The sequence below is a fragment of the Nannospalax galili genome, unplaced genomic scaffold (assembly GCF_000622305.1).
Source record: "Nannospalax galili isolate Female #2095 unplaced genomic scaffold, S.galili_v1.0 scaffold769, whole genome shotgun sequence".
Classification (NCBI taxonomy): domain Eukaryota; kingdom Metazoa; phylum Chordata; class Mammalia; order Rodentia; family Spalacidae; genus Nannospalax; species Nannospalax galili.
The window spans coordinates 353,967-364,630 of record NW_008360306.1 but is presented as its reverse complement, the minus strand read 5'-3'; the positions used below and the strand labels follow the sequence as shown (position 1 = coordinate 364,630).

Here is a 10,664-nt window from a genome sequence, read left to right as displayed (position 1 = left end):
CCAGTTAGTCAAGGATGAGCCTTGAGAAGCAGGTCCTGAGGGAAGAAAAACAGCTCATCTTGAGAGGTAGAGCTTAAGGTACTTGAGAAGAATCCTCAGGCTAAAGATGCAGGACTGCAACCTAAGAACCAGAGGTGGCTTGGGGATTAGAGAAACTTTCCAGTTGTACCTGATTTGCCAGGAAGTGTTTTAGAAACACAGACTTATCAGTTGCCAAAAATATAGATTTCTAGACTCCCAAGTTCCCCAAGACCTAGAAAACATTTTTTGATGCTCTCTGGTCCATTCATTCAACAAATGTTTCTTGAATTCCCACTATGTTTTAGAATAAATATCTAAGTGGTGTGGATAAGAGCTTACAATGCAGAGGAAGAACACACAGTGATTAAATATTGTGACCCGTGCACAAAAATACCCACGCTAATAAAACAGAAACAATTGTTGGACCTACTCTTGATAAATCCAAAGACCTGTCTTTGAGGAAGTGACTTTGAACTGACAGATGAGGAATAAGGAGAAGCCATGTGGCAAGCTAGGAGAAGACCAGAATAGCCACTGCAAAACCTGAATAGAAAGTTGGGTGTGGTCTTACCTGTAATCCCAGCACTTAGGGGCCTGAGGTAGAAGGATATTTCACTTATTTTACTTTTAATTTTATGCCTACAACTCTATTGCCTGCATGTATGTAAGGTCACCCATGTCGTGCAATGCCCGCAGAGGTCAGAAGAGGGTGTCAGATCCCCTGAAACTGGAGTTACAGACGGTTGTTAGCTGCCATGTGGGTGCTGGGAACCAAACCCCAGTCCTCTGCAGGAGCAGCCAGAGCTCTTAACCACTGAGCCATCTCTCCAGCCCCTCAGAAGGATCATTTTAGGAGAAAGGCCAGTCTAGGCTACACAGTGAAATCCTGTCTCAAAAACAAAATGTTAACAAACCAGCAAAAGCTGAATCCAATCTTTTGGTTTATTCAAACTGGATTAACCAACCAAAATAGGAAAGATGGTGGAAGAAATACTACTTCATCACTGAGTATTCCTCCAGCAAGCCATACTGAGTACACACCCTGTACCAGGCACTACTCCTTGTACACACACAAACATGAGTAAGACGGTCCCTTCTCTTAGAATTTGCAGTCAGGAGACAGGTAGCCAAATAGGTACAACCCCCCATGAGATAAGCAACAGCATCCCAGACAATGACATTTGTATTCTGAGAAAGCCAAAATGATTAATGCCTTTGAATACAGTGATGTCATTGCTTTTGAGACTGTGCATTACAGTTACTATCATTTTTATGGTCCTGAGTAGTTCAGAATATCTTGGTTTCAGGTAAACTATATACAACAATGAATGTTGTATCTGAGATACTGTATAATCAATTATACTCTACAAAACCAGCACCCTAATAATTGCTAACATTTATTGAGCATGTAGATTCACCTAGTTTAATGTGCAATCTCCTGCAATCCTTGCAATATCCAGGTGAGGCATGGACCATTATTTCCCTTTCTCAGATAATGAAATTGGGCAAGGTAAATGGGCTTGCCTGAAGACATTCATCTTTTCTATGATCATCTCCCAACTGTCTGGGCTGAGACAGTTTTGATATCCTATGAATGGTTTAATGCTAATGCAATTGCTTTCTTGGCCCCAGTTCCCAAAGTGAATCCTTCTCTCTTCTCCCAATTACCCATCCCAGGTTGTCTACACCAGCCAGATTTATCTGGGTATCTCCCCATGGGTCTTGTAAGTGGAAAAGTGAAGAGAAGACCTTGTTTTTACTTTGGGGTGGTGGAGGGTAGAAAGTTCTAGGACAAGTGCCTACACCAGTCTCCTGTGCAGAGAAGCAGTTGGATGTTGGGGGATTGAGCTTGATCCTTCTAATATATTCAAATTCAGTGGCCTGGTCTACATAGTGAGTTCCAGGACAGCTGGGGCTACAGGGAGATCCTGCCTCAAAAAAGACAAAAAAAAAAAAAAAAAAGAGCTGGAAAAAAAAAAAAAAAAAAAAAAAAAAAAAAAAAAAAGAGCTGAACATGGGCATCCTGCTGGCGGGCCAGTTTGGAAAGGAAAAGGGCATTGCTTTTCGCTTCCCTGGCCCTTCTCCTCTTGCCAACTCTGTGTGAGTCCCTGCATCCACAGGCTGGTTCTCTGGGTGTGTCAGGAACCAGTCTCCCGTGCATTTCCTCTGTTTCTCGGGGTGACTGGCTCCCTCTCTTCTTCCCCCTCCCCCATTCCCTTCCTCCCGCCCTCCCTCTTTGTGAGGAGGCCCTTGGCCGGAGTCCCTGAGCCAGGCTGGGTGCAGGCAGAGGACGCTGGAGGAGTGAAGTCACATCTCCCTTAAGCTCTGAGCTGCAAGCTTTTCAGAACCTCTGCTCGCCATGAGCCGACAACCACAGCCCCAGACCGCGCGCACCGTGCGCTCCTCCTCCCTCCCAGTGTCACCGACTTCCCCCACTTCCCAGTACACGTCCCGTTCGGACTCCAAGGGGGCTTTGGACAGCGGCAGTCCCGAAGCGAATACCGAAGATGACAAGACCGAGGAAGACATGCCCATGCCCAAGAACTACCTGTGGCTCACCATCGTCTCATGTTTTTGCCCCGCGTACCCGATCAACATAGTAGCTTTGGTCTTCTCCATCATGGTGAGTGGGGTTGGGACCAGAAGCATCAGAAAGGAAGGACCCCGGCTGGCCTGCGGCATCGAGCCGCTCCAGCTCGCTCTCTCCTGGCTCCCTCTCGTAGCCCCTAGCGCTGGGCTTTGGGGTCCGCACCTCCTCCTTACCTTTCTCCAGCTCTCCAAGCTCATCCCCACCACCACAGCCATCAGCACTGCATGCCTTGCAGAACTCAAGAGCACTAACCAAGTCTACCCCAGGCTAACTTTGCACTGCTTTTCAGGATGCGCTCCCTCTCAGAGATCTTAGACTTTGTGACTTCTCCCTGCTTCCTCCCGCGTTGCTAGGCGCTCACCAGGGTTTTCGCCACCCGATTTCCTAGAACCTCAACGCTCTTCCCTTGCTCCCCAGGCCACAGGGCAACCCACGCACTGAGCATACAGGCTCTGAGTCTGGCTCAGCATCGCCATGCTGGGTGCTCCGGCTCTCCAGCGCCCAGGGCTGCCTCTATGTTGCCATGTTCTTGCCCTTTGCTGCACCCTGGGCACCTCCTCCATCACTCTAGGAGGGTCCCCAAGCGATTCCCTACACCTCCTCCCTGACCTTGGCTCCTGCGCCTCAGTGCAGCACGCTCTCTCTAACAGCACACACAGTTCCTTCCCACTTTAGCTTTGCTCTCCCTGCTCTCGCCTCTCTCTGGCACCCTTTTTCCAGAGCCCCTGAGACTATCACACCCTCCATCTTTGCATTACTTTCTGGATCATACCTTGCGCGCCCCTCTCTCGCGAAAAGCGTGCTTGCTTTTTACTCTCAGTAGGTCATAGTTTGTCCCCACTTTGCTGAGGTCAGACCTTATCCCAAACTATTCCTAGGCGCCCCTCCATCACCATCATGCTGTCCTAATCCCAGAGCCTCGGGGAGTGCACTTGGGCACTCCTCTGCGAAGGCCTCCGGAGCTGCACGCTGGGTCTCAGGTCTGCCCTCTTCAGTGCTCCAAAGAAGGTCCTGGCCTTATTGACTGCAGCAGCTGGCCTGGCGGTGGTGGAGGGGTGAAATGCACAGGCACTGTCCCGGGACAACCCAGGAAGTTGTGCTTCCTTCCTCCACCAGCCCACCTTGCCTGCAGCTAGCCAGTGCAACTCCCGACCAAAGACAGGACTGATTCAGCTGGGTGAAGGTTGTGACTGTTGCCATCAAGACCCTCAGGGGTAGAGCCCCATTCCTCCAACACACATTCCATTTTGCCCCTGCGAACTGCTCTTCCCCAAACCTGGCTGGCTGCACCAACATTTAAGCAGCTCAGCTGCAGAAGCTCTGTTGGCTTGGTTCAAATCCTAGTTCCCCCACTTGCTGGCATTATCAATTCAGAGTGCCTAGAACAGTATCCGGCATGGGGTTGTTTTATTATTACTATTTTTTTTCTTTATTCAAATATCACTTCATGAGACCTGCTAAGCGTTTAAAACCAACTCCCCTTCCTTGTTGCTTTTGGTGCAAACAAAAATTACTTGATTACTTTAATTTTTAAATTGTATTAACATGGGAGACAGGGGTGTATGCCATGGGATGACAGCTCTGTAAAGCTGGTACTCATCTTCCACCTTTACATGAGTTCAGGAGATTGAACTCAGGTCTCCAGGCTTGCTTTGCAAGTGCCTTTGCCTGCTGAGCCATCTCACCGGCCCTTATTTTATTAATATCTGTGTCCCTTCATTAGACTATGAGCTCTATGAAGGCAAGGATATTTGTCATGTGTCTGTGGGTGCTGTGGAAGCACTCAGAAGACTATCTGACGTGTGGACAACCTTATTAAATATTACCAATCGAATACATACACAAAGGAAGGTGGTGCTGGAGTCTCATGTCCGCTCAGCTCCTGTTCCTTTTTCCATACTGGAGCCGGGAAGCTGAAGCCATCTCATCAGGTTCCCTAAGACTAACCTGCCAACTTCCCTCCTTCCTTCCTCTCCCCTAGTATCCAATCTTGGGTTTGTTTTGGTTTTGGTTTTGGTTTTTCAGAGAGGCTGGAGATGTAGGCAGCCGAATTTTCCCAGCAGCAGCAGACTCTGACTGGCACTAGTGCCCACATTCCATCCTGGTTTATTCATGAAGCAGCCAATTTACCCCTTACTCAGTGCCACTTAGAAAAACGCCTGCAAAGGCATTTCCCCTGTCATTGGTCCAAAATGAGCTACCGCTCCAGCTAGTGGTGACAGGATGGATACTAATGATGTAGCCTGCCTGGAGTGTCCTGGGAGTGGAGGAGGATGAGGTACATGCTTCAGATAGAAGCCTCTTTTCCTAATTCCTTCAGTTCCTAAGCTTTTTTCAATAGTTTCATAACAAGATACTAGTCTATGCCAGAACACAGAAAACTATGGGAAAGCTTCACACATTTTTCAGAGTTTTGGTCTTTCATCCAAAAACTGAGGATGTTGGTGTTGGTTGTTGCTCTGCTTTGGTTTGGGGTTTTTATTGAGAGAGAGAGAGAGAGAGAGAGAGAGAGAGAGAGAGAGAGAGAGAACAATACACATGCCACAGCATGCATGTGGAGATCAAGGACAACTTTGTGGAGTCAGTTCTCTTTCCACATTTACATAGGTTCTGGGTTTGAACTCAGGTCTTCAGCCTTGAGTGGCAACTGCTTTATCCACTGAGCCATTTTGCCAACCCTCATTTGGGGTTTCAGGCTTCTTATTGCTGCTGCCACTGCTGTTTTGAGACAGTTTCAGTATGTAGTCCAGGCTGGCCTTTAACTCACAATCCTCCCACCTCAATCTCCTAAATTGCTGAGATTATAGGTCCACATGACATCTGGCTTATGTACATTGCTTTATATTAAACAATACGGTGGTAAAGTTAAAATAAATTCAGTCAATCCTGTCAAGCCCTCAGCATTGCACTAGGCATTGCAACAATCACACAGAGGGGTAAACTGGAATCTGGAGACATCATATGTAGTACATAAAAACAGAATATGAAACAATTGAAGCCTAAATTCTAAACAGTGCTTCCTACCTCCTTCCTAGTGTGTGCTCTCCAAAGTACTGGGGGTATTTTCCCATTCAAGTAGTATAAATCTGGACTTGATAAGTTTTGTGATAAAGATTCCAAAGAACAAAGAGGGAGAAGAAAGGTATGCAAGAGAAAGGGGACTATCTTAGTCTGTTCTGCATTGTTAATAACACAATACCACCAACTGGCTATGTAATTTATTAAAAAGAGAGAAATTTTATCTGTTCCAAGGTCAAGTGTCCGTATATAGTGATAATCTTGCTGGCAGTTATAAGGAAGGCAACGCAAGACATAATATCATGAGAGTAGGGAGCATTCAAAACACCTGGACAAATTGGTCTTCTAGCAGACCTACTCCCACAATAGTCCATTAACCCATTACTCAATTAATCACATGAATGAATTCATCCACTCATGAGGCTAGAGCCCTGGCCACCTTTTAAAAGTATAACCTCTTGGGGCTGGAGAGATGGCTCAGCAGTTAAGAGTACTGGCTGCTCTCACAGAGGTCCCAGGTTCAGTTCCCAGCACCCACTTGGCAGCTAACAACAGTCTGTAACTCCAGTTCTAGGGGATTGATGCCCTCTTCTGGCCTCTGTGGGCATTGCATGACATATTGCATACATGCAATCAATACACTCATACACATAAAATAAAAATAATAAAAAATGTTTAAAGTATAACCTCTTGATGTAATGAGGATTAAATTTCAACATGAGTTTTGGAAGGGGCACACTATACTCAAATCCTAGCAGTGACCTCCAATCCTGCTACAAATGCACAAGACTTAATGTGTCTTGTGATGTTTTGTTCTGGCTATTTTCCAATCTCACTCATCTGTAATTCATGACGAGTTTGAGTATATTAATGATATGTCTGGGGGATCTCCACTCAGAGTTTCACATTCCCATGGAGACATTTGGGAATGTTGGAGAGCATCTGTGCCTCAGTTATTTGGGGGCACTACTGGCTTTGGTAAAAAGAGCCAAAATACAAATATCCTGCAATACTACATATTGTTCCGCCAATGAAGAATTGGTGCATTCCAAATACCAATAGTACCTTAATTGATAAGCACCCTCTTCTAGTTTGCTTTCTGTTGCTGTGATAAAATATTCTGACCAAAGGCAGCATGGGGGTGTATTTCAGCTTACACTTCCACAATCCTCCCCAAAAACAACATGCACAATCCATCACAGAAGCACCCCATTCCTTGTACCAGTTTCTCTCAAATGGGGTTACTGCTAGCCCAAGCTGCATTTTCATATGAATTTGAATATAGCACCTCTCCACAAAGACCCAGCCCTGAGCCAGGGCACAGAACCTGGTAAGAGAGGCATAGACTGGCTTTCGGGTTTTATTCAACTGTCTTCCTCTCACCCTTAACTACCGCTGTTTAGTCTACCAGAAAGGACCCCATAATTTCTTAGTATAGCCTTCCACCCTGGAGAAAGAATATTTGCTAGTTCAAGTGTTACATGGTAGGTCCTGTTACTTTATTTCCATTGAGTGGTAAATAAGACAGTCAAGATCTCTTCTTTGTGGATCTGGAAGAAGTGAAGTCCTCAGCAAGTTGCAGGACTGTTGGTGAATGTGGGGAGCATTCACCATCTATTGATTTTGCAACTCGAATTTGTTTTCTGACTCAGAACACCGTAACTGAGGCCCCAGTTCTTCATGACATCCCGATGGAATGATTTCTACAATTGAACCAATGGTCCCACTCCAATTATGGATGTCTAATAGCTGGTGACTTTTGGCAGGGCGGCTTGTACACCTTCTTCATCAGAACCTTTTCTCCTTCATACCTTTAGAGCATCTCTAGAGACCCCACTGAGGTTCAAGTCCTTTGCTATTTGTTGCTTATGATTCCTTCTTAATCTTTCTGAGGCTTGTTTTTTCTACCCTGTAAGATGGGGGTTGTGATGGTACTTAGTGTAATTGTGGAGATTCAATGATGAAAGTATAAAATTGTCAACTTACTACTTTGAACACAGGTAGAACATAATAAGTGCTGCTGATGGTGGTGGTGATGATTATGGTGGTGATGATGGTGCTGATGATGGTGGTGATAGTAGTGATGATGATGATGATAATGGCGATGATGGTGGTAGTGATAATGGTGATGATGGTGGTGGTGATACTGATGGTAATGATACGTAGTGGTGATGTTGTTGTCTATATACTAGATATATGAGTCATTACCTGTTCTGGTAGCAATTTCTCTGTTTTTCTTTATGACTAGCAACTTTGATACTAATAAAATTAAAGACATGCCACTAAAATAAGTGTTCACTTCAGTTTAAAGCAAACACAAATATTAGGCTAAAATATACACAAATTAGCAAGGAGGATTTGGTTTGTTTTTCCTCACTCCCATCTGAAACCACTTAAAGTAATAGTAAGTGAATTCAAAAGGATATGAACACCCAAGAAAAAATTAAGAGGACAGAAAAGGAGATAAAGAAATGAAACATAACAGAAAAATCTAAATCCTACAGAAAGAGCGGCCAGGAATAAAAAGTCAGTTTGTCCTGCAAAACTCTAAGAAGACTCAGAAATTGGATGTAACATTGAAGATATTGCCTGGGACGAGAGGGTAGGGCTAAAGAGAGGACAAATCTTTGAAAGTCTGTTTAAGAAAAAAAAAGAGAGAGATGAGAGTAAGAGGTCTCTAGGTGAGCCTAAAAATTCAACTTGAGATATACAGGAGACCAAATTAAAATATGTACATAAAAATCACAAATGATTTTGTATGAAACTTGAAAGATGAAAATAGTGGCAATAATCAAGCTATTTTGTTTTCATTTTGATTTTTCATCATTTGAAATAAATATCATCTTTCAAATATAATATTAAAAAAATGACTAGATACTTGGGAGGCAGAGGCAGGTGGATCTCTGTGAGATCCAGGTCAGCCTAGTCTACATAGTAAGTTCCAGGCCAACTTGGGCTACAGGGAGACACTGTCTCAAAAAACAAAACAAAACCAAAAAAAAAAAAAAAATAGGTCAGTAGATACCTAGAAATATCTACCATCCCTAAGAAGCCAGACAACTGCTCCCTCACCAACTGTGACAGAAGATAGATTTGCTCTGTCATGGGATTAAACAGAATGTGTCTTGACACAAGTCAGAGAGAAGCACAGAGTAGAGGAGCTATCCTCAAAGTGGGGTTCATGGAAAGTCACCATGTTGACCAAGAAAGCCTTTACTCCCACTTCACTGATTCCCTTACTCTGGCAATCAAAGAGATTAGGGAATTTTTCTCCAAGGATGTGGCCAGTTAAAAAGAAAAATGCCTTTAGGAGTTATATTAATTACTTATTACTATAACAAAATACCTGGCATAAACAATTTAATGAAAGAAAGATTATTTTGGCTCACTATTTGAGAGTACAGCCCATCATGGTGGAGAAGGATGGAGACTGGGGAGTGAGACAGCTGGTCACATCGCATCCACAGTCAGGAAGCAGAAAGAGATGAAAGCTGCTGTTCAGCTCACTTCCTCCTTTTTATTCAGTCTAGGACTGCAGCCCATGAGATGGTGCTACCCACTGTTAGGGTGGGTCTCCCCACCTCACTTAAAATGATCTAGAAACTTCCTCACAGACATGTCCAAAGGTTTGCCTCCTAGGGAATTCTAAATCCTGTCAAGTTGACAATTAACCATCATAGGGATCCTCCACAGAAATGCTGACATGGACATCCAGGTATGCTACACGATGCCCAGTCACTGATAAATTCCATCCTCACATAGAGAATTTCCAAGTAGCTTCTCAGTGTCGCATTTTCAAAAAGAAGAACAACCAGAGATTATCAGACACTTGAGGAATAATTCTAAATTAAATAAATAAAGTATAAGGAAATATATAATTCAAAAAGAAGAAAATTTCAAGAATAAATGATTAATATCCTCAGAGAGATAAGAAACTGTGTTGTATCCACAAGACAAGAACAAGTTGAAAATAGAAAGTTCAGTGAGCCAAAACAGGGTTCCTGGTAATTAGAGTAAGGCTAGCAAGATGGCTCAGTGGGTAAAACGATTTATTGCACATGCCTGACTACTTTAGTTCAATCTCCAACTCCCAAAAGTTGCCCCCTAACCTCCACAAGTGTGAGATATTAGGTTGGAAATTAGAACTTTCTCTCTCTCTCTCTCTCTCTCTCTCTAACAATAATAATAAATAAGTTTTAAAATATTTTATTTATTATTTTTATTTTATGTGTACAAATGTGTTGCCTACATGTATATAAGTACACCCATGTCATGCAATGCCTGCAGAGGTCAGAAGAGGGTATTGGATCCCCTGGAACTGGAGTTACAGATGGTTGCTAGCTGCCATGTAGGTGCTGGGAATTGAACAGGAATCCTCTCCAAGAGCAGTCAGTGCTCTTAACTGCTGAGCCATCTCTCCAGCCCAAATTTTTAAAATGTATGAGGGCATTTTTTTTAAATAGTAAAACTGAAAGCTCAAAGAACCTTAGGAAAGTAATATAAAAATCAAAAGGAGGGAAAATACAGGAGTAGCTCGTGTCTATCAGTAGAAAAATGAAATATATGTGTGTATATATGTATAATTCAGCCTTTAAACAGAAAAATTCTAATACCCACTATAGTGTGAATGCACCTTGAAAATACACAAAGTAAAAGAAATCAATCACTCATGAACAAATATTCAAATATTATTTGAGTCTGTTTCTATGAAGTAATAAAGTAATGAAATTCATAGAGACAGGAGTAGAATGTGACCACCAGGGTTAGGGAAGGGAGCGATGGAACAGCATTTAATGAGTGCAGAGCTTCAACTCTGAAAAGTTCTGGAGATGAACATTGGTGGTAAACATCCACAGAAATGTGAATGTAGTTAACAATTGAACTGCATACTTTAAAATGATTTAAGTGGCCAATTTTATATCCATGTGTATTTCACCATAATGAAAAAGAATGAGGAAAAAAAAGGAAATATTCCCCCTGAAAAACAGAATTAAGAAAATATGTTAAAATGTGAAACTAATTCCCAGAAATCTAA

General features: G+C 43.2%; 1 protein-coding gene across 3 annotated transcripts in view; it reads left to right on the top strand.

Annotated features, from left to right (window-relative positions):
* Nucleotides 1–2,296: 2,296 nt before the first annotated feature.
* The window catches only part of Tmem233 (transmembrane protein 233), a 46,143-nt gene continuing 37,775 nt past the window's right edge, over nucleotides 2,297–10,664 (top strand). For all 3 annotated transcript variants that reach the window (XM_029559279.1, XM_008824418.3, XM_017795927.2), the window contains exon 1: nucleotides 2,297–2,644. In XM_029559279.1, coding sequence (XP_029415139.1) covers nucleotides 2,381–2,644 — 264 coding nt within the window. In that variant the 5' untranslated portion in view covers nucleotides 2,297–2,380. The remainder of the gene's footprint in view (nucleotides 2,645–10,664) is intronic.